General features: G+C 46.0%; 3 protein-coding genes and 1 non-coding gene across 5 annotated transcripts in view; 2 read left to right on the top strand and 2 right to left on the bottom strand.

The window, feature by feature from the left end:
- The window catches only part of naalad2 (N-acetylated alpha-linked acidic dipeptidase 2), a 7,757-nt gene extending 6,032 nt beyond the window's left edge, over positions 1-1,725 (bottom strand). The window contains exons 1-3 of the mRNA XM_076049648.1: positions 1,541-1,725; positions 1,017-1,134; positions 497-683 (exon numbers count right to left, since the gene is read on the bottom strand). Coding sequence (XP_075905763.1) covers positions 497-683; positions 1,017-1,134; positions 1,541-1,622 — 387 coding nt within the window. The 5' untranslated portion in view covers positions 1,623-1,725. The remainder of the gene's footprint in view (positions 1-496; positions 684-1,016; positions 1,135-1,540) is intronic.
- Positions 1,603-20,311, top strand: nox4 (NADPH oxidase 4). 2 transcript variants are annotated; one of them, XM_076049650.1, is made up of 18 exons: positions 1,603-1,726; positions 4,870-4,965; positions 7,057-7,167; positions 7,487-7,571; positions 8,477-8,574; positions 9,371-9,398; positions 9,641-9,713; positions 11,710-11,790; positions 11,893-12,046; positions 13,192-13,356; positions 13,487-13,549; positions 14,222-14,282; positions 15,032-15,113; positions 15,757-15,876; positions 15,972-16,080; positions 17,045-17,116; positions 17,768-17,868; positions 17,953-20,311. In XM_076049650.1, exons 2-18 carry the CDS (start codon positions 4,870-4,872, stop codon positions 18,071-18,073), a joined length of 1,620 nt encoding a protein of 539 aa, XP_075905765.1. In that variant the 5' UTR covers positions 1,603-1,726; the 3' UTR covers positions 18,074-20,311. The 2 variants fall into 2 exon arrangements, with proteins under 2 accessions (XP_075905765.1, XP_075905764.1); XM_076049649.1 differs by lacking the exon at positions 1,603-1,726 and adding an exon at positions 4,229-4,408.
- trnad-guc (transfer RNA aspartic acid (anticodon GUC)) lies at positions 17,314-17,385 on the top strand. Its single transcript has one exon. It is a non-coding gene; the product is annotated as a tRNA-Asp (tRNA).
- Positions 19,911-23,784, bottom strand: tyr (tyrosinase). Its single transcript, XM_076049651.1, has 5 exons — positions 22,671-23,784; positions 22,008-22,224; positions 21,772-21,919; positions 20,769-20,950; positions 19,911-20,673 (listed from the first exon to the last, which is right to left on the bottom strand). The coding sequence occupies exons 1-5, from the start codon at positions 23,529-23,531 to the stop codon at positions 20,426-20,428; spliced, it is 1,656 nt and encodes a 551-aa protein (XP_075905766.1). The 5' UTR covers positions 23,532-23,784; the 3' UTR covers positions 19,911-20,425.

Genomic DNA, 23,784 nt, shown 5'->3' with positions numbered 1-23,784 from the left:
AGATTGGTCTTGGTCTCAAGGCACCTTTTTAAGCTTCTCTGTCTCATCTTGGACTCGGAGGCATTTCTACTTGTCTCGACCTCGGACTGGGCAGGACGCAGGGTTTTTGATGAAGACTCAGTCAACACTACAATGACAGAAAAGAATCCAGCTGCTGATGTTTTACACTCAGTTTGTGACACCTAGAGTGACATGGCCCCTTATTGCCAGTTCATTTATTTTTTAATTTTATGAATCAAAGTCGGGTTTTTTTTCAAAATGGTTCAAAATAGTTGGCAAAGCAGCAAAAAAAAATTTTTTTTTCTTTTTTTTGTTGTTATTTTTCTTTGACATATCAAGTCTTGGCCTTGTCTTGGTCTCGGTTGGTGCGGTCTTGACTACAACACTAGTTGGCTCTGATAAACCTTTTCCCTGTGCATTCATTCTCCAGTATTTTGTAGACCTCAATGTCGCCAATGTTTTGACCCCCTACTGTTCCCGGGTGGAGACGTGGTACCTCTCGGCCGAGTCCGTCCACGATGGAGATGTAGTTTGGCTGGGATTTGTTTGGGTAGGAGAGCAGAACGTCGTAGGGCACGAGTTCAGCCGAGTCCAGTCCGAACTGGAGCCACTCGTCTCTGATCTCCTCAGCGTATCTCAGGTTCTGCTCGGTCCCGGCCAGGTGGGGGAGTCGGGTGAACTTCCTGTGAAGCGAACAGATCAGGCGCAGGTGAGAGAAGCTGACTTTGCTGCCGTTCTCCCATAACGCAGACAGATGATTCAGTTCAGTTCAGTTGTATGCGAGAAAGGAAGCTATTCATAAAAGAGTTGACAAGCAATTTTCTGTCTTTATTCAACCTTAAACCCCAAAAAGTTTGAAAGACTGAAGGCTTCTGATTGGTTCAGAGGCTTGAATGATGACGATGACGGTCCATATTGTCCTATTGTCTTATTATTTGAAATACAAATATTAATCAAATATTTGTTTGGTCAAGACAGCATGTTTGTGAATTTTCTGTGTTCTTGTCTTCTTTTACCTCAGATGCTCCTTGATCTTGTGTGGCTTCATTTCATCGAGGAATTCTCTCAGATACTGGCTGGGAGGAGCAGTGCTGCTGCCTGCAGTCTGCGGCGCTGTGGGTTTCGCAAACCACCCTACACAACACACACACACAGGAAACATGGTAGGTAGTTTAACAGCAGTGACAGTCCTCTGAAGATGACCATTATTATCAAACTGTGTGATTATCTAACCACCAAACCTTCAAACCAACCAGTGATTAAAGTAATACAGCGAATAGTCACACAAACGCGTACATATATTTACTTTCACCAACAACAGCCACCTGTTATGTGCTGGGTATCTCCTCTCCTTACAGATAGATGTGAAATGTACCAGGATCATGTTGAAGCTGCGTGAACAGCAGCTCCAACAGCTCAGCAGGCAGGTGAAATAACACTTGTGGTGCAGAGTTTACAACTACACAGTGCTGACTGTGCTTCCACTGGATGCCTTGTTTGTCCCAATAATGTCTCTGCGCCGTGTCAGTGTTCATCTTACCTATGGTGAAGCCCAGCAGGAACAGAGCCGTCACCACCACGGTCCACCAGACCCACCGGATCATCCTGCCTTCCTTTTTCATCTTTTAGTTTTTTGTATTATTATTTTAAAAAGGGGGAGAGGGGAAAGGAGTCCAGAAAGACGTCTCTCCCTGCTCGACAACACGGCCGACTCTGCAGAGAGACGGTGAGAGTGGGAGAGTGAGGGACAATGATCGCTCAACCAGTGGGGGGCGTGGCAGAGAGAGAGAGAGCAGGGGAGTGTGTGTGTGTATCTGTTTTGGGGGGCAGGGGGGGTTGGTCAAGGGTGGGAGTTGAGGTCACTAGAGAAGACAATGAAGGAGGGGAAACAAATCAGTCTCTTGAATTACTTTAATTGTGATATCTCATGAATGTCAGGACAGTTTTTTGGGGGAATGTTGTTTCATGACAGCTTCAACCGACCAGGAGAAGGTGGAGTCTGCTTTTAATGTCTGTGTTATGAGTTGCAGCAGCGGTGCAGCTCTGTCCAGCAATTAAATACGATGGGAATAAAGTTAAACAAATCCCCAAAAAAAGTATGACAAATGTTGCCCATGATTCATAAACCAAATTTGAATCGTCAACAAAGCAGAGGAACACCCAGTTTTCCTCTGAAGACCTGAGATATGGATGATGTGATAACGATGGAGGTTGTATTTCATGGCTTTTACAGGCAGCAAAACATCTGGGATGCGTTTTATTCTTATGACTTGGTTTGTGTCCCTGCATCATGTGGGTGTTGTAGTTTCAGTTCATGTTTTTTTTTTTATTTTTTTATTTTTTTAACTCCAAACTCAATTTCTCGATCCTGTTCCTACGATTTAATGTGAAAGGAATTCAAGATTGAACGGTAATCAACATTATAGTTTATCATTCTGACTGTTTTGAAACTGAAAACCTTTTTTTTCTTTTCTTTTCTTTCTTAAAGGAAAGTTGGCCTAAAACCAAAAGCAGCTGAGGCAACATTTGTCTCAAACATTCTATAGCTGAAGATGACGTACATGGAGTTGATTATGGGTCACTGACAGGAATTTTCCCGATCCTGTATGTAGCCCATCGTGGGTTTTGGTCACGGCTGACCCACTCTGGTTCGGCCCACGGTGGTGAGGAGGAGTGGGGGGTTGCTGGGTTGGCTGGCAGCTCTTTCATGTGACAGGCTGGAGCGTGAAGCGCTGGCTATTGGTGGGAGTTCTTCAGGAATGTGGGAGGACGCAGATAAAAATCAGTGGTGAGCTGTTTGTCTGGACTCCTTTTTGTTTTTAATGTAAAACAACAGCCGCTTAAAGTGGCTGGATGCAAATACACAGCCATACTTGTGAGACTGCTGCAACTGCGTTTGAGTGCATAATCAAAGACAAAAAGGGAGCAATGCTTTTATAATCAAGAACAGAGTTAAAAAAAAAACTAAAAAACTAATTGTGGTTAAATGTAACAAATGTAAAAATTATTTTTATTATTCTTTTTTTTATATAAATCAATCCGGTTTCAAGGCAGGAAATCCTGGTTTTCAGGTTTCCCTTTTGCATAACCAGACTAACTATAATAGGTGAGATGTGGTTCTTTTGGTGGTTGGCACTGATCGACCACTACAACAGTTTCCATTTGTGCCATTTCTTCCCTGGTATCAGTTTCCTCAGTCTTTCCATTGAAAGACGAGAAGACAAAAGAAACAATACATGCCTGTTACCCCCACTTCATCCATTGACCCTTTAATTTACATGTCAAATACCAACTGATTCTATTAATGGGAACCTTCCTGAACCTGTCTGAGTTTACATACCTGAGGTGAGTCTGCCCTCTAGGGGCATTTTTCTGCTAGTAGTCTAGTAGTGGTATCTGCTTGGAGAGCTTGGCAGAGACAGAGTGCTATTTTCCAAAAGCAGAATAAAATATGTCTTATTTTGTTTTTGTGGAAGAATTATAGCCTTGGAGATGATGACATTTTCTTCACTGTTTCTTTCACGTTTTACGGCAGATGATATTCTGGGGTTGAACATTGCGCACCCATTTATTCTGACGGTACCTTGGCTTTAACTTAACCTCGTTTGGCCAAAATGAACAACGATTTATTCGTTGTTCATGGTTATAAAAAGGATACAATTAAAAAGTATAATTCGTAAAAGGATTGCTAAAGTTGTGATCATAGAAATGAGCTTTAAAAGTTGTCGTGCCACAACACAATTCTGGGAATTGAAATTGCAGTTCAGCCGCAACACTGCTGTTTTATAGACTCAGCTAAGATTTAATAAAGCCTCGACTGTGCTTTATTTGTTTTGTTCGTACAAAAAAAAAACAAAAAAAACACCCTCCTATAACTTGTGCTTTCCGGCAGAGGGGGACTTTAAAACGTAATGCGCCCCCTGTCGTCAAATACGAGCAATGTGGAGCGGTGGTGCGATTTTTTTTCCTTTTTTTTCCTTTTTTTTTTTTTTTGGTGTAGTCTTGAGTTTTCCAACTTGAGTCGCCCTCACACCCAGTTTGACTCAGTGTGCCAAAGCCCGTTTTCTTCGAGGACTCCAGGAAAACAACCGAACCCAGGGCGGGAACCGGGCCGGTGGGATGCCGGGGCTCAGAGAGTCGTGGGGCGGCCGGGAGTCGGCGTGCGCTCCGGGCAGCTGAGCGAGGCGGGCGGGGAGTCTCGGCGTAACGGAGGCGTGCTGGAGGGACGGAGGGTGGGACGGAGGGTGGGAACAGACGCCGGCCGGCCGGTGTGCGGACGGACGGAGAGGGAGACAAAGCAGCGGGGCAGAGGGCGACGGGACGGCGGCCACACCGACGCTCGGAGGCGGCCATGGAGGTGTCGATGCGGAGCTGGCTGGCCAACGAGGGCGGAAAACACTTGGTCCTGGTGGGGAAAAACACACAACTTTTCTTTCCCAGACCTGTGTGTGTGTGTGTGTGTGTGTGTGTGTGTGTGTGTGTGTGTGTGTGTGTGTGTGTGTGTGTGTGTGTGTGTGTGTGTGTCCTGCTGTGGGTTCAGACTGCAGCCACTTTGTAGATGAATTTACCTGTCAGACTGTCAGAGTTCTCTTGTTGTCCACTTTGTGCTTTGTGCTGTTGGATCCACACAGACTCTCTATCAGCACTGAGTGACACAACGGGGAAAAAATGTGCATGCTGTTGTAGGATCATTGTAAATACTGACGCATAATCCACCCAAAACACCTCCAGACCGGAGTGTTTGTTCGTGAGGGAGATAAAGGTTTTGGTTCAATCCCTCCTGGCGTGCTGACACCAGCCTGGTCTTGAGCACATGACTGTTTTGTACTGTAGTGTGTTTAATCTGTACTGTCTGTACACTCTGTGTAGATGCTGTGGTTGGGAGTGAACACCTGGCTCTTCATCAGAACCTTCTTGCTCTACTCCACCGGACTGCAGTATCACTACCTCTACAACATGCTGGGGGTAGGAGCCTCACACACACACACACACACACACACACACACACACACACACACACACACACACACACACACACTTGAGACAATCAAGGCACCTTTGTGGCCTCAAAATCTATTTTTATCACTATGTCACGGCTTTGCGATGGCTGGTTGACTCGCACACAGGATTAATGGGGCCTAGTTGTAACTTAAAACAATGTGTGTGTGTGCGCGTGTGTGTGTGTGTGTGTGTGCGGGTGTGATGAGTGCAAAAGTCTTACAATTGATCACTTACTGTACAATTTTAAAAGCCCACATTTCTGAGGTGCTTTACCTTGTTTTCATCAATTAAAATAGAATCCAACAACACGTCTGAACCTGATATCAATATTACTATCTACTATGCTAAACTATATTACTATCATTGCCACGGCTAGCTGGCCACCAGTGCATCTCTTCTGCTTGAATATCTCCTCTGTGTGTATCTAGTGTGTAATTATTTTTTCCAGCGCCGATCAAATGCAGGTGATTTCCAGATGATTTGTTCCATGACCTTTTAATCAAACAGATGTTGTTACCATATAAAATCTTTTATATGTTTTTTTTTACTGGGTGATAAGTAGACCCTTCTCGATTCAATATTTTAAGACTGAACAAGCTTTCTGTTGGGGCTTTGCAAGACGAGACGGACGAGCAGGATTTCAGACTTGAAGCCGGCACCGGTTGACTCAACATGTGCGAGATTCTTAAAAAAAACAAAGAAAAAAAGTAAGATGATCCAGAGAGCAGCACGTCGGAACTGCTGCTGCCGCACACAGACAGGGACAGAGAGCGGGCAAGTGTGGGCACGCCGCTGCTTCCACTGAAAGCCTCACCAGAGGGCTCGGGTTTGTGTGTGTGTGTATGCGTGTGCATGTATGTGTGAATGGGATCTGTATGTGTGCATCATTCAAGATGAAGATGTATCCTTAAAACTTTGAAGCATCTGAGGAGAATTTTGAAAAAACTTTAAAAAGCACCTCTGTTCGATGCACGTTTTAAATGCACACTTGCTTGTGTGTGTCTGTGTGTGTGTGTGTGTGTGTCTGTGTGTGTGAGTATGTGTGAATGTGTATAGGAATAGGAAAGAGGATATCAGATCTCCCGCTTGTGGGTTTTGCCGTCAGCTGCCTCAGAGTGTGAAGCCCTGATGAGTGACTGTGTGCGGGAAGGTTTTGAATGCTAAAGGTTTCGGACTTTTACATTTTAAAGTGGCGTTAACTTTCTTCGGCTAAATGTGGAGTCACACTCTGATCTGATGGCTGGCGCTCCCAGTGTGTGACCACCTGTCCCGTTCTTTGGCCTGGCGGGGGGATTTTCCTGCCTCTTAGAGTTGATACTGGTGAGCTGTTGAAAGTCAGTGTGAGTCCCTGTTGATTTTACCCCCAGAGAAAGCCATCCAGATCCTTCATGACGGATTAGTGCGATATCAGGTCTGAACTCTTGCAGAACAATGTCAAACGTGTCTAATGTGAATCAATTTCAACCAGTCGAAAGAAAGATGAACAGATCAATCAGTGTCCTTTGAGCTGCAGCCTGATTTTTTCTGCCAGAACAGAAAATGAACAGTTCATTTTTCTATTTCTGCTGACTTTATCAAACAAAACTATATTTAAGTATTTTTGACATTCAATTTCGATCCCTTTAAAATGTACACGGTGGTGCACAGCCTTCAGGGAACTGATGCACTACGCAGGTAAGTACACAGTGGGCAGAGTACCAAACAAAGTATTGTACTAATGAGTGTGAATGAGTCTTGGGACAAAATGAAGGCGGCTTGTCGTCAGCTGATCTCTGCAGAACTCCCTGCAAGCAGGAGCAGCAGCAGCAGCAGCAGCAGCAGCAGCAGCAGCAGCAGTGTTCCTTCACACCTTCTCTAACGCTGCAGCAAAACTCTGATCACCAATAACATCTTATTATGAACCAGGCAGTCTTTTCCTCCTGTCAACCATGACACACAACACCATAAGGTTGCACTAAATACTTTGAGCGTTTACCACCAGGAAGTGGATTTATGGGGCAAATTCCTGCTAACTAGATGTTTTTTGTTTCTTCTTAATGTGCTTGTGCTTGGCAGCTGGGCCTGTGCATCAGCAGAGCGTCTGCCGCCGTGCTCAACCTGAACTGCAGCCTGGTGCTGTTGCCCATGTGTCGCTCCCTGCTCACCTTCATCCGAGGAACACACACGGTACGAGAAGCCAGCGCCACAGCTTGACACAAAATTTGAGCTTTTTGAGCGTCCCCAATTTGAAAGGCGCAGGCCGACGGCGCCAGCAGCTGTTGCTGATTGTCGTCTGTAGGTCTCTATAGGAGAGATGTTTTCGAGCTAATTGAAAAGATGCATGACCGCCGCATAAGTTCTTCCTTATGTCTGGTTTGAAGGGTGAGGTTAAAGTGCCGACTGCCTTGTGCAGGGTGAGGTTTGAGATGAAATTGTGATACATTGGGACCGAACTGATGGCACGAGATGTTTTCGGTGTCACCTGACAGACGTTTGTTGTGTGCAGGTGTCGAGCAGGAAGACCCGTCGGCTGCTGGACAAGAGCAAAACCTTCCATGTGGCCTGTGGAATCGCCATCTGCATCTTCTCGGGTACAACATCGTCGCCAGACGTCTTCACCTATCTCACTGTTGTGTGTGCGTGTGTGTGTGTGTGTGTGTGTGAGATGAGCAAGCCAAGGCGCTGCTTGCTCAGCGTTCCAGACGCAGCAGCTGGGATGTCCGTCCAGCTGGTCACTGGTGGTTTTACTGTGCGTGTGTGTGTGTGTGTGTGTGTGTGTGTGTGTGTGTGTGTGTGTGTGTGTGTGTGTGTAGTCCTTGTCTTGTCCTATGACATCATGGGAGCCCAAAGCAGCTGTGCGTCTGCGTCTTCCCTCCCCTCCTGCTTCCTTCTGGCAAACTGGCCTTACCCACCTCAGTCTGCAACGATGATTCTTTAAGGTCTTTCCATTTCATTTCATTTCTGCTCTGGGTCCTTCAGCTGCGACGTGAACGAGTCTGACTTTAACGGGAGTTTTCAGTTTTAACAACCCACACACACAAAGACACGCTCCTTCTCTGAGGCAACACTTTATTGTTCTTATAGGCAGCAGGGACGGTCGAGAGACATTGACTCTTGCAGGAGAAAAGAGTGAGGGAGAGGCTGTGGGAGTGAGAAAGGATGTGATTGCAGGGGAAAAAAGGACCCTTGTGCCTCATGATTACGCCCTCTAATTCCATCAGCTGTCCAACGGCTGCATGGTTAACCAGTGATGTCAGGCAGGAGTGTGTGTGTGCGTGCGTGCGCGAGCTTGTGTGTGCGAGTGCACAAGCTGGGAGGATGTTTTGCTGACTTTCTGCTGAATAGACAAAGAAGTTTTTTCGTCCACTGGCTGCTCCCTTAAACCTGCACAGTTTAGATTTCGCCTGTTTGTGTTTGGAGGCAGATGTTGTGAGTCCGCCGTGCCCTCGGTTGTGTGTTGGGTAACCCACCTCCTCCTCCCCTCTGTCTCGTGCAGTGGTGCACGTGTCGGCCCACCTGGTGAATGTCGTCAACTTCAGTGCGAGCTACTCGGACGACTTCCCGGCTCTGAATCTGGCTCACTACAGAGGAGAGGTGAGGCGTGAAAAACATGTCTGCGCTCTGCGTGCACGCTCATTAGCTTCATGCGCTTCCTACTGAGTTCAGCAGGGACACGTTTCACCTCAAAATCTGAGCTTTCCAGGTGCATTTCAAAAAATCAAACCTACCAAAGAATGCATTTACTGAAAGTTGCGTAACTGCAAAATTCACTTTGGTAAAATATTCTAACTGTCTATCAAGTCTGTCCTTTGTCTTCTGAAACCACCCAAGTCCCAATCCAGTTTTATAGGGAGTTTGTAAACAGAGGGCTAAATGCAGCATAATGTTTTATGGAAATCTAGTGATTGTTTATGCAAAACTGTCCACTGCAGTCCAGGATCTATTATAAAAACATGAAAATGGATAAAATATGGGCCTTTTGAAAACATAAACTACTATCATGCATGTGGAAATAGCCGTGAGACATGAGTTTTAGCAAGAAGCTAAAAGTGAAGGATGCAAACAGAGGGCTAAGTAATCCAGATGTTTGCAGATACCTGAAAAATAAAGGTCTGAAAGGCCTCCAGTTGTGCGGGGACATGAGACCTGAACATTTATAGCTGGAAATTATGTTCCAACTTCGAATCAAGTAATTGAGCTTGTAAGCGAGGAGAATTACACAAATTGCATGGAATAAAAACCAACTGCTGAAGCAAACCGTTGCCATGTCTGCTTGTTGGTTGCATCTCTCACAGTGAATAAAAAAAAACCCCATAGTTGCCCAAAGTTTCTCAGATTAAATGTTCTAAAGTTCTAATGCGACTCTCTCTCTGTGGTGTTCCCTCCTCAGGACCCCAAGCTGATCATCCTGACCACCAGTAAGGCTCCTCCTATACGACTCTGTGTGCAGAACGTCTGAGGTGGCTAAAATGTGTTACAGATTTGAGTGGCTCCGCGCCAGGAGAGCGGAGGAAGTCACGCTGCTTTTTCCACTCCAAACATCTCTCCTTTCATGTTTGCTTGTTTGTGCGGCCGGTCCTGTGGGAACGTCATGCTTTGTGTCGCGGGGCGTTAGATGTAAAATGTAGCCTCCCCCATCTGATTGGCTGATTCTCTCCAGTCCCAGGAGTCACGGGCGTCCTGCTGGTTCTCATCCTATTCCTGATGTTCACGTCCTCGTCCTCCTGCATTCGGTAGGTTTACGCCGAATCACCCTGACACACATCACGAGTTCTGATTGCTTTTTGTTTTGTCTCGATGCTGTGATATAGATAGATGGATAGATGGATGGTTGGAAAGATGGTTGGATGGTTGGTTAGATAGATAGATGGATAGATGGATGGTTGGAGAGATGGATGGATGGTTGGATAGATGGACAGATAGATAGATGGACAGATGGATGGATGGTTGGATGGATGGATGGTTGGATAGATGGACAGATAGATAGATGGATAGATGGATGGTTGGGTAGATGGATGGATGGCTGGATAGATAGATGGATAGAGAGATAGATAACAAATCTGCACTAGAGTCCAAGTGTTCCACTCACAACTCTGTCATTACTTGGGTCAGAGCAGGTCAACCGGCTTGTGTGTGTGTGTGTGTGTATGTGTGTGTTACCTCCTGCAGCTATTTGATACTTGGTGTGTGTGTTAGACCAAGTAGGGGATTCCCCAGAGCCCTTATGGCTCTAGATAAGGGTCCGTCTGGAGCGGTAAAGACAACGAACAGCCAGGTTACTGTCTGAGAAACGGGAGGAATTTAAGAAGCCAGACAGCGATGGGATCAGAATGTCAGAGGCTCAGCGGAAAGGAAGATCCAGAGTTCAGAGTCCAGACTCAGCAAGACTCACTCAGGCGGTCAACAGACACGTCGTACCTGAGCGACAAACTGACAAAGTGATATTGTGGCAGAACAGAGATCACACAAAGGGTTAGGAAAAATACAATCAGACAGGATAAACACAGGGTGGGGGACCTTCAAAATAAAACAGGAAATGATGTCAGGCTAAACAGACTGGCTGGAGACTGGAGGGAAACCAAAACCACAAAGCAGATGGACAGCAGACCTTGAATTCAACTTTTACAAAGTATATTTTAAGCAAAAACTAAAAGAAAAAGAATTATCAGGAAAAAAGGGAAAATAACCAACGTGGTGTCAGCACCCAGTTTGGCCTGAATAAGGGTTTCAACTGTGTTTGGCCGTGCATTTTATGCCTACGCCATCAGTGACATCATATTTATTCCACCATAAATTAATAAACCTCATAATATCCTCAATATGGCACTACAGCTCATGAATCCATACAGAATCACACAAACACATTGCATCACCTTCATGTAGGTGACCTAGTAGGGTGGCTTTTCTCCCTCATGAAATATTAACAATATTTCTTGGACCGCTCCCCTTGGAAAATCCATTTAAAATGACCTTTAACTTGTGGATGGGCACCAGCAACAATCCTTTGTTTTTTGTGCCCATGCGAAACACTGAAAATTCTGTAAGCAAAGTACAAACAGCCCCTGAAACTTGGACATGTGTTATAGATTGAGAGGATTTAAATGGGATGCAGTCATGAGATGTGCATTCAGAGAATGAAGTGCACGAACCCTTTGGCTGACAAACAGACCCACTGACACCTTCAACCATTTTCACACTCATTTCATGTGTCTTCCAGATGAACGTGCCCTCTTTTTTTTGTTGTTGTTTCTAACATGAGCCCTGTGATGAAACTCAATCGTGCCGTAGCAGCAAATTAAAGGTCACTTTCACACTTTTTCTCCCCCCTGAGGTCAACATGCCTCAGAGACATGAAAGCAACATGAAAGAGGTGTGAGTGAAAGAGAATGAATACAGGGTTTATTGATGTTCGGTGTTTGCAGTGTTAACGGCTGGTGTGTGTGTGTGCGTGCATGCGTGCGTGCGTGCGTGCGTGCGTGTGTGTGTGTGTGTGTGTGCCTGCCTAATGACCCCTTTAATGTTGACCTCTGACGTCCTGCCTGGTCAGACTATGAGTTCTGAGTGTCTGCTGGTGAACAAACTGAGTTGTCTTTCTTCTTTTGGTGTCTTTGTTCCTCATTCTTCCCCTTTTCTCTTCCTCTCATCACTCCCCAGCGCCACAACGCCAGAGAATCTCTCTCTTTGGTGCTTTAAAAAAAAAAAAAAAATCAATTTCAATATCAATTTCAGGGTGTTCAGCTACGAGATCTTCTGGTACACGCACAACCTCTTCATCGTCTTCTACGTCATCCTGATGGTGCACATGGTCGGGTGAGTCTGTCCTCGGCTCTCGGCCTCTCTGTGATGATGCCGGTGACACTCTTTCAGAAATCAAACTGCATTCAATGTCATTAACCCTGTGCTAACCTACAGCGGAGCTCTGAAGTATCAGACAAACGTGGAGTCGCACCCCCCCGGCTGCCTCAGAGCCAATCAGAGCAGCGGCAAGCAGGAGGGGCTGGAGTCGGCTGAGGATGATGAGAGGAGGTGCAGGGAGGAGGCGTACTTCCAGCCGCACAACCCCCAGGTGTGTGTGTGTGTGTGTGTGTGTGTGTGTGTGTGTGTGTGTGTGTGTGTGTGTGTGTGTGTGTGTGTGTGTGCAGGTACAGTCGGGCTTTTGTGCGCGTAAACGGGCTGTTGCAGTGTGTGAGGAGCACTGGGGAGGTGTCGGAGGGAGTTGTCCCTGTTATTAAAGGTACCGTGTGGGGTGGGGTGGACATCAAGGCCCGTGTGTGTGTGCATGTGTGTGCGTGAGTCCGCCGCGTGTGATTATGTGTTTGCACGTGGTCGTTAAGCAACGAACGCCCTCCATAAAATCCACCTCAAATCCGACCGTGCTCTCCGGGCCTTTGAAGGAGCCGCGGGGCAATTAGCCTGCGGCAGGTAGCGGAGGAGCGCGGAGGTGTTGCAGGGCATTGTGGGTATGCAAAACAATGCAAAAAATGCAACAAAAAAACCCACACAATTTTTGAGTTTTTCTGACATCCTGCTGGAATTAGGATGCATTCCAGCAATGGTGAGATGTCAACCATCATACATCCATGATGATATTCTTGTTGCAATACGGCAAATTTAATGATACCAGTTAAACTTTTGCAGACAACTATCAGTTACTGCTTTTGTATATTTAACAAAAGGGGCAACTTGAAAACTTTTAAGGCTCGTTCAGTCTACCAGCCAAAATCTGATTTTTAACACATCCGGATTGAAACCGGATGGCTCTTTTGTACTGTAAACAGTCACAAATCGGATTGAAACCACCTTCGGGAGGTAGTTTTGAACTGGCATTTGGACAGATGCGTCTCAGTCTGAACAGCTCCAAACACACCGATCGGTTTTAACTGTCCGTGACGTCACTCTACGCGGCGCAAGACCCAAAGCGCCAGACCAAACATTTCTGTTTTTATTTTTCTGTAAAGCACTTTTGAGTTAAATTGATAATGCGTAGGTGTGCGAAGGATGCCTGGGTCTGGGTTGGGGGGGAGGGAGGGTTGTTTATGTGTTGAATTTCTGTATGTAATTTTCTGTGAATCACTTTGAGATGCATTGATGATGCATGAAAATCGCCATATAAATAAAGTTAAAAAAAAAAAACATGACGTGCCTTCATTTCCCTGTTTGCGCCTTTAATTTGGTGATGATGATAAAATATTTTTTGGGACGCCTTTGCAGACGTGGCTGTGGGTCTCCGGCCCTCTTTGTCTCTACTGCGCCGAGCGTCTGTACCGCTACATCCGGAGCTGCCACCCCGTCACCATCCTGGCGGTGGTCAGGCACCCCTGCGACGTCATCGAGCTTCGGATGCTGAAGAAGAACTTCAGCGCTCGTCCCGGCCAGGTGATTGTTTGTGTTGTCCAGGTTTTCCTTTGCCTGCACGGCTACACTATAATCCTGTTTTATCTATCCCCCCCCCCATGCCTCCACCCCCTGGCTCCTGGCTCCTCCCACTTCCTCCTCTGTCTCCCAGTATATTGTCCTCAACTGTCCAGGTGTCTCCTCCTTCGAGAATCATCCCTTCACCCTGACAACAGTAAGACTTAATGCAACACATTCCTCACTCGTGAGACACCTCCAGCCTACACACACACACACACACACACACACAGCTGTCTGGTTCTGAATTGACAGCGGTGTTGTCCACTCAGATTAGGTTTCACCTTGTTTGTCAATGTTCTCAGGTTTTTCCAGAGGCGAGCAGACGACACCACATACATGCACCTTTGTGCCGCAGGGTCACACGTGCTCGCCACACACATACACATACACACACACACACACACACACACACACACACACACACACACAATGCATGCCTGCGCCTGGTGTGCTATGGAGCTTTGAGGAGGAGGGCAAAGAATCACACTGACAGAGAGCAGACAGACCCCTGAGGCTAGTAACGCTGTCTGCCAACAGGAAGGCTGTGTGTGTGTTTGTGTGTGTGTGTGTGTGTGTGTGTGTGTGTGTGTGTGTGTGTGTGTGTGTGTGTGTCTGTGTGTCTGTGTACATTGTTAAATTTAATGAAAAACTTTTATGGCTTTTGTTCGTACGTCACCACACTGTGAGCACTGCCGTGTTTCTGCTACTTTCATCAGTGTGTTCCTCTTCAGTTTTGCTGTGTGTGTGTGTTTGTGTGTCTGTGTGTGTGGTTATGTGCGCGCATCATTTTGCAATGACTAACTGTCTGCTCTCTAACTCACTGCAGTGTCCTACAGTGAACAAGGAAACGTTTGGCATCCATCTGCGAGTCGTGGGAGACTGGACTAGTGGGTACAACACACACACACACACACACACACACACACACACACACACACACACACACACACAGGGCTACACACGTGCTGAATAGCACAGACCAAGGCACCCACACACAAACTCTCTGCTCCTTATCGGACTGAACAGGGTGGAAGCAGGTTTGTTTTGTCCTCAGCGGCTGGGTCAAAGATTAATTTCTGAAAAAACTGCATTTTATTCACGTATGTGTGTGTGTGTGAGATTGTGAGACTGTGTGCAAGCACAACTGTGCATGTGTGTGTTCTATGCTTTTATTATCTGGGAAAACACAACTATACCTCAAGGCCAGTCTGATTCCCGTAGTTTTATTTATCTGCCTCGGAAAGTGTAAATGCTGCAATAAAACACACACACATACACACACACACACACACACACATGCGCACACACAGGCGCACATTTTGCATGCGCACATAGCGAAACAAAAGGAGTGATGTCATCGCTCCGGCGGTGCTCGACTCTTTGTCGGGATCTTCTTTTAATTTGAAAGGATCAGATATTTTCAGGATGCTGCAGCCTTTAAAAGGAACTCTCTGGAAGGTGAACACCAGAATCAACGCGACACAGAAAGTACACACGCGCTTCCAGGCCGCTGGACAGGAAGTCCGTTTGTTTGCGTTGGCCTTATGGGTCCTCCACGACCACATGTGAGAGGAGAACATCTATAGACGCCCCCTGAACATGGGAATTTCCTCCTCTCTCTGCCGTCTGCCCTCAGAGCGCTTCGCTCAGCTGCTGCTCCCCGAGTCCAGACTGGACCTGGAGATTCTTCCCATGATGCCGCAGAGGAAATATCCCAAGTAGGTCCCCCCCCCAGTCCCCCACCCGTTTTTCCTTCCACATCTCTCAGTGTATGTGTGTGATGTTGCTGACATGATTTCCCACAAAGGCTCAGAATCACAGAGGGGTGGGGGGTGGTTGTGACCTCCCGACCCCTGACCCCAGGGCTCTTCCTGTGTCCTGTGTTTGGGAGAGATGGAGAGGGGAGATGTGAGTCACAGGGGGAGAGGAGTTTATTTTGTGACAGTGGTGCAAGAGACACACCAAGCGTCAGCTGCTTTATGGTCAAACAAGGGTTTTGAGTTTTACATTCAGTTCATAGAGCTGCTGTCCGTTTTCCCTCAACTATTAACTGTCAGCATAACCACGCACTATCACCTCTCACTGTCAATGGCCATATAAGATACATCTTAGGGTTTTAATTTTAGGATCCAAAAGGAAGAAGACTTTAAATGGAATATTATGACAACCATGGGGAGCAGAGCTTTCAGCCGTTCTGCTCCCCAACTCTGCAACCCTCTCCCATCAGACATCGGGGACATACATGTATACTGTACTCTCTTTCTATATTTAAATCCAGACTCAAAACTCATCTGTTTAAATTATGCCACTCCACCTAACTGTGTTGTTTCATGTATCTCCCCTCCACACACGCGCACTCAGGCTTTACGTCGACGGTCCGTTCGGCAGTCCGTCGGAAGAGGTGTTTAACTACGACGTCAGTCTGTGCGTGGCAGGCGGAATCGGAGTCACGCCGTTCGCCTGCGTGCTCCACGCTCTGCTGTGAGTTGTATGCTTCCGACAAAACAACAGACGGCAGTTTGTGTCTCTCTGGCTTTCACTAACGTTCTGTCTTTACTTCCCGGCTCCCTGCACAGTGACGGCTGGACGGGCTTCCGGTTGCGAAGGCTGTATTTTGTGTGGGTCTGCAGGGAGCTTCAGTCCTTCTACTGGTTCGCCGAGCTGCTGTGCGCCGTGCACCACAAGGTCAGGACAAAGGCCGCCCGCTGCTGTCTGCTTCTCACATTCACTCAAGACGTGTGGGAACCAAAACCCAACTTGCAAGTGCAGCTAGACTGTTTGAGATCTTGCTTGTCCATCTTGATAAAAACTCCAGTGTGATTTTTTCTTTTCTTTGCCAGACATGGTGGCTAAGTTGCTGGTCAGCTTTCTTTAAATTTTGATGGAAGCTGCACGTTTCCTTCAAAAACCTTGCAGGCCGTGAACATGGCCTAAAGAGATTATTATCCATTCGACAGAGTGTTCAACCAATCAGTTTTATCCTGTCTGTTTGGGGAGGGCCTCCCCTCTCCAAAACCGTCTATGGATTGCCCCCTTGATGAACATAAATATGAAATAAAATTTAAAATAAAAATCCGACACATTTGGGAAATGACTCATGGGGTGTATCTGATTAAACTAAAATGAAGTTTTTTTTGTTTTTTTTTCCAAAAAATATTTTTATTCAGATTCAGACAAATTTAGTTAATCTGTAGAGGCGTTATTTTTGTGTGTTTTTTGGAGGGTTGTTGTTGTTGTTGTTGTTGTTGTTGTTCTTCTTCTTCTTCTTCTTCTTCTTCTTCTTCTTCTTCTTCTTCTTCTTCCAAGGGGTCAAATAAAGTTTTTTCTAGTTCAGAGGTTAAGAAGGTCAAAGTTGAGACGTAAAAAAAGACTGCAGCTGTGTTTCCCTCTGCACCCTTGGACTTTTAATTGCCAGAATATCAACATACATAATAATATATGTTTTATAAATTCAATAACGTAATATTTTCAAATAATGCGCATTTTCTCCCAGCGTTTGCAGCGATATACAATTATAAGAACAATGTTATGCTGCCGTCTAGTGGCTCAACACTAACATTACCTGTCTCAGTTTCGCAGGGGTTTTATTTTTTAAGTGTATTTTTTGACGTCTTGCCATATTTGACCAAATGACACGTCTGTCTTTTAGCTCTGGCAGGAAAACAGGCCGGACTACTTCAATCTGAAACTCTACGTCAGTCAGACAGACAGTCTGCAACAGGTACGGGTCACACATACAACACAAACGCTATTGTGCAGTGATAAATGTCCACGTTTGTTGCCAATTTGTTTTAATAATCATGTAAAATTTTAATAGTTATATAGTTTGGCACATTTTATGTAGACCTGATGTTGATTTTTGTCGCCCTTCGTCATATGTTGGTTACTTAATGCCTATACTACGCTGCAGTATTCAGCTCCTCGTTAGTATAGTGGTGAGTATCCCCGCCTGTCACGCGGGAGACCGGGGTTCAATTCCCCGACGGGGAGAGCAAAACTTTTTTCCTCTATTTCCTGTATTGTTGTTTTATTGACTACAGTATAGTTTATTTTGATGAACTGTGAAGAAAGCAGCGCAAAAAAAAAAAAACACAAATAGATGCTTTGAAAATATTTAAAAATACCGTTTTAGTCATAGTTCCGTGTAGTTCCAGGTTTTCACCACCAGCTTGAAGGGGGCGCTGTTCCCCCACTGAAGCACGAAACAGCAGAGGCTTCTTTAAAAAAAAAAAAAAAAGTCCTTGAGACGCGATAACACGACCGACCCATGCAGAAAGAGCAATACATTTTCAGTAAGAAAAATGCCTACTATGTTTTGTCAGTGCTAAAAGTGACTTCTCAGTTGTTGTCCCTTCTGTGCCCTCTGGTCCAGAGTTTGCGTGAGGAGAAGTACCGGCCGCTGGCCACCAGGCTGCAGCTGGGTCGGCCCAGGTGGAAGGCCCTGCTGGAGGAGATCGGCAATAGCAACAAACAGTGAGTGAACGTCCGGTGCCGAAGCACGACTCAGCCTTACTGCAAAGCCTTTGCCCCGCACGCTGATTTATGCGTGTTTTTCAGTAAGCGTGTTGGAGTTTTCTGCTGTGGACCCAAAGGCATCTCCAGAACTCTGCACAGACTGTGTAACTCAGCCCGGACCTCCAACACAACCTTCGAGTTCAACAAGGAGTCCTTTAGCTGATGGAACATTTACAGAGGCTTTAGGATAGACTTATTTTTATTTTAGTCACTTTTATTATTTTGATTATTTTTTTTTTTTAACTTGTTTGGCTACGAATCAGCCAGTTGGATTTTAAAATCCTTTGCCTGTGGATTTTGATGTGACTCCTGATCCGGCAGGTCGCTGACAAACACTAAGCACAGATTTTGTTGCTTTGTGTTCACACTGTGTTTTTGTTTTCTCATCTTAAAACCTCGTGTGAAGATGCAAACGATGCTGTCATGAGGTCCACAAGGAGGGTTCCATCCCTCTGAGGTTGAAGACTGAACATAGCGACAAGACAGACGGAGCAACGTTTCCACAGCACTTGTGCAACTCTCTGCGGTAATCCTGACAGTAGGGTCCCATATTCTGTAAAATATACTTCTTCTCCAACAATAATCAGGTGCCTGTCAGTGATTTCAGCAATGTGTTTCTTTCCATGTTCCACTTCTCAGAAAGCGGGCGTTCGCACCGTACACGCCGTTTTGGAAAATCCCCTCAATGTTGTCCTTTTTTTTTTTATAGAGGATGGAAACTGCAGAAGAGGAGTAGAATATGGGACCTCTAAACTGAAAACCAAACAGGCACAAAAGAGACCAAAAAGGAAATAGATAAAGTAAAAATGAATGAATAAATAACAGAATAAAAAAAGTAAAATTATTGGATAGCTCAGGGTTAACAGGTGCCATTAATGTCAAATGTCTTCTCACATTTTTTACTTTTTATTTTACAGGTGAATATTTCAACTACCGGCCTATTACAGCTTTTAAAATGTTTTCATCACATTATATTATTATATTATCTTATATCTTGAACTAACGGGTAGTTCATGATTTTGCTGTGAATTCAGGACATTTGTAAAGACTTTAACCGGGAGAGAGAATGATTATTGTAAGCAAACATGCTGAATTACTGTAGCTAAAAATAATGTCAAACATTGCTTTAAAAATTGTGGTAACAGCACAACTGAGTGGTTTTTTCTCCACAGTGACAGTGATTCTGATTGTGATTCTGTCGTGTGACTTAATGAAGCACAATGCAGAATGAAACCTCCACCAACCACCAGCCAGTATTCTCTGAGACTGTTGTCTTTAAACTGTAATTTTATACTGTTGATAAATCTGCAGGTCTTTTTTTTCCCAGTGTCTGCTGAAGACTTTTAATCTCCAGGAAGTACACAACAAATCATGCTTTTGTTTGACTTTGGTATGTTTTCAGTATCCCCCCCCCCCCTTTTTCCAAATGCAAGAGTCAACTTTTATTGTGTTTCTGCAAAAAAATCAATCAAGCGGTAAGATTTTTTTTTTCCTTTTCATGTTCAGAATTCAATCACAGGTCAACTTTATTTAAACGTAAATTGTATTTTTTAAGGAACCAGGAAAAGTCTGGAATAAAATAAATGTGTGATTTATTACACATTTTTTGTGTTTCTCTCCTTGTGGCTCAAACTCTTTGAGCAACGTTTTATGAATGAGAGTCTTGCATGATCTTTTTTCTATCCACAAAAACTACAGAGCACCAAAAAAAGTCATTTTGGTTTATCAGACAGAACTGCGCACAGCGGCACACCACTAGGAGGCGATCACGTCGTTTCAGCACCACTCTATATCATAGATTTTTATTTCACAGTCCAAAACCCAAACACGACCGACTGCTTTTCTTCATAAATAAACAGATAGAGTGAGTCATGTCTTAAATTACGCCGCTCGGTACGTTTCCAAAAGCACTTAGTGTCTCTATTCAAACTGTGCGTCACATTGCAATAAAAAGCTCTTGGTGCCTCTGAAGATGTTCACATCACAACATTTTTACCCTGACGTACTGAATGTATAAAACATTAGGGGCATCCTCCTCCTGCTGTTGTTGTTTTTATACTTGCAATCTCATTTTAAACACAGTCAGTGATACGGCTTTTTATTCCCACGGCTGCCACAATTTAAAATCAGATCAACCTCAATGGGATTTTAAAGTTAAATCTCAATATGTTGCAAGATGTTAAATAGTTGTTTTTTTTTTTCTCTATTTTTCATTTTAAAGCTGCAGCACAAGTCTTTTTTTTTTTTTTTTTTCCAATTGGCCAACACAGGTTAAAAAAACCTTAAAACACCAGATGCACAAAGGATGTTCAAGATGGAATGCACAACTGTGGGATGTGGTTCAAAAACCAATTTGTGGTTTGAGGTTTTGACAGGACAGTGTTGGGGAAAATATACATCTGATGTCTAAAAACTCTAAATGCTGCAACACACCTGATTTATTTTTTTTTATGGCCCTGCTTTTTTAATGTTTTGTACATCCGGACACACGGCCGTCTGCGGGGCGGTGTCAATGTTACAGAGTCGTCTGGTACGAGGACGAGCCCTCCTCCGAGCTGCTTTGTAGTAGCGGCTGTCTCTCCCCGTAGCTGGACGCCCTCTTCCTCCTCTGGCTTCGCTTCCACTTCCTCCTCACCGCCACGACCACCACGGCCACGATGGATGCCAGCACGGCGCCGAGGAGCCCGGATGCCAGGAGCCACTGCCAGATCTCCTGGGCCGTCTGGAGGTAGGGCGTCAGGAACTCCTGCACAAACCTCTGGCCTGTGACGGAGGGACACAGTCGCCAGTCAGACGGGTTGACAATTGAGGAAAAAAAACCTAAGGAGAATTATGGAAAAATCTTGTTCTGTACTGACCTGGGTCCAGCAGGTAGGCATACTCATATCCCAAAGCCTTGTCGGTGAGGAAGTAGTCTCCGTTTCTGTAGAGGGGGAGGAATGGCACCATGTAGTAGCCGTCGTTGTGGCCAATGGGAGCGTTGGATTGTGGGTAGCTGGTGCGAGGAGGCTGGTGGGTCCTGAGCCAGCGCTCGTAGATACTGAAGGAAAGGAGCGAAACATTAAATTGATTGAGTATGAATGCAAACTATTGATTGTCATATATTAGATTTTTTTCCTTCTCCCCACTTCTCACCCCCAAAAGCCCATTTGTTCTGTGCTGCATGCAGCTTGCTTTGAAACTGCTTGTGTGAACGTGTTGTATCTGCCATCCTCGGTCTTTACTTCTTCAATACTGTAGCCTTGATTTCATCTCAATGTCAAGCCAATGTCTTGAAAACAGGTATATATAAAAAAAAAGTAATCTAATGTTATGGCTAAAAGTGCCAAAAGGGGGCAGTAACGTGGCAGAATGAAGATGACGCAACAGCAGTAGCAGCAGAAGAAGAGGAAGAGAAGGAAGACCACTGGTAGAGAATGTTGCTGAAGTTGACGTAACAAACAGGAAATAAAACCAGACGTCAGCAGGAGCAACGTGCAGGCGAGTTAAAGCTGTAGTTTTCACTCTGGCAGTGCTAACTGTCATGCTAATTTTGCTCATGCTGCCCTTCAGTTTGAACAGCTCGAGTGAGAGTTTGATATTTACTTATGCACCAAAACTTTTTCTCAGTTACAATTTTGTGCATTTACACAATTTTTCACAATGTTTCTGAATGTTGTCATTTACATCCCACTTTTTTTTTTTTTTTTTTTTTTTTTGCATCAGTCCTCTGTGAGGTCCATCAGAACAGTGAGCGCTATTTTTTCCTCCTCTCTTGCTCCCTCTTCGTCTTTAACGACCTCTCTTGGTCACCCTGACTGTCTGTGGGGGTGACCCTTATTCACAAGCTTTTCTATATTGGAGGTTTGTATTTGATCTCACCTGTCGATGAAAGCGTGGTGCAGCAGGAAAATGGGGTCGTTGGCCGAGCCCTGCACCGAGGACATGGAGCCGTTCATGAAGACGTGCAAAGCGTTGTGCATGGTGCTCTGGCCCAGCACGGCCATGCCCGTGTCTGGATCAGTGAAACCTGCCGGATTGGGGCACAAAAGGGGGCGACTGTCACGTTTCTGTCATGTCATTCCCTGGAATAGTCATGAGTTGAACAGGAATGTGACCTTCGATGGCGTTCCTGAAGCTCCTGTTGGCGAAGCGGTCCATGGGTCCCGTCTCGTACTCGGGGAGGCTCAGGACGAATTCCACGTCGGCCGCCGTCGGGAGTCGCTGCACGCGGTTGGTGTCGTGATTGCCGGGGTTACGCAACAGTGGCCCCTCGCCGGTGGTGTTGCACAGCACCTCTCTGTTGTTGTACTCTTCTGGCTGGGTGCAGATCACCTAGGCACAAACCACACACACATTTAGTGCACCGTTGGTTCTCAGGATATTGCAGAGCTCCGTCCACTGGTCTGGTTGATCGTGTCTGTTTTGTAGGCTCAGACACTTTTGGTGAAAACTAGTGGAGTTTCAGTGTTTCAACATTTCAAGGGGATCCCTCCAAGAGTCTCACATAAAAGTCCCAAAAACCTTCTTGAACTGTTCAAACTTTTGATGGATAACTCGAGAATGGATTTGGAGACAATGTATTTTTCCGATGCATTTCATTGGATTAAGAGATTAAGACTGGTTTAAGAACAGACAAACTTATGTAACAAGATGTAAACGGGCTTCTGTTAATCGACGGTGGCAAAGGAATTTTCAGACCCTTAACAAGGAATTTAGAAAGATTTACTCACGTTACCGCCACCCGATCAAACACACAATCAAACTCCCTGTGTTTGTACCTTCCACGAGGAGAAGACAGATCCCGGGCTGATGAGGTTGGGATTGAAGGGGCTCCGTCCGCCCATCAGGGCGTCGGTGCACACCTCGCAGGACTGGGCGCCCCTCCAGTCCCAGTACGGGATGGTGAAGTTGAAATCTCCCGTCAGCTTCCTGATCTCGTTCTCCCAGTGGAGCAGGTAGACGCGGTGCCACGGCAGGAAGGCCGCCGACTCGTGGGCGAAGTCGATGTCCGTCCAAACGTTGCCCGGCCCCCCCAGCAGGGCATCCCGGGACACGTAGTAGTGCATCCACACGAAGAGGTCGTAGGAGTTGATGTCGGAGAACATGGGGTTCTCTCCGTTCTCGCCCATCTCGCTCCTCCTCGCTGTGGTGATCACGTAGTCCCGGCTGATGGTGTTCTTGGCCAGGTTGAGGTAGGAGATGAACTTCTGCTGCTCGGCGGTGGATAGGCTCATGATGTTCCTGCGCATCGACTCTCGGTACTCGGCACAATTGGAACCCCAGTATCCGAAGCGGCACTCCCCGCAGTCGAAGCCCCCGTAGTTCCCGGCGCAGCGGCAAGTCCGGTTGTAGAAGGCCAGGGGCCAACGTTCCCTGTCGTCGATGTCGCTGTGGGGATACTGGGGGCCGTTGGGCTCCTCCGAGACCTCCACGTCGGCGCAAAAGCCGCGGCCCGACATGGCGCCGCAGGCCGAGCCGTCGCCCTCCCACACTGGGCAGCACTCTTTGGTCCGTAGTCCCTCCGAGTTGGCACAGGGACGAGGAAACTGGCACAGGCACGTCCCGAGGAGCTGCAGCAGAGCTAAAGATGCCCAGAGGCTCCTCACGGTCAGAGTTCTGGTGTTTTGGGACAATGCCATCCTGACTGAGTAGACTGACGGCAGGCAGATGTGAAGCTCCAGCAGCTCAGGAACACCGATGACTTTGCGTCCGGAGGGCTGAAATCCAAAATCTGACTGAACTACAGCACTTCCGTCTGGCTCCTGCGTTTTTGCACCAAATCAGTGACTGATTTTTGTTACTAGAAAGTAGTTTGCAGGTTCTTGAAACTTGTCTTCCCCCCAAACTGTGCAGACACCCAAACCCTCCTCCACACCTCCTGCCTCCTGCCTC

Source organism: Nelusetta ayraudi, unplaced genomic scaffold (genome assembly GCF_046127955.1).
Source record: "Nelusetta ayraudi isolate G7.1 ecotype Tasmania unplaced genomic scaffold, CSIRO-AGI_Nayr_v1 ptg000120l, whole genome shotgun sequence".
Classification (NCBI taxonomy): domain Eukaryota; kingdom Metazoa; phylum Chordata; class Actinopteri; order Tetraodontiformes; family Monacanthidae; genus Nelusetta; species Nelusetta ayraudi.
This window is presented reverse-complemented; position numbering and strand designations above follow the sequence as displayed.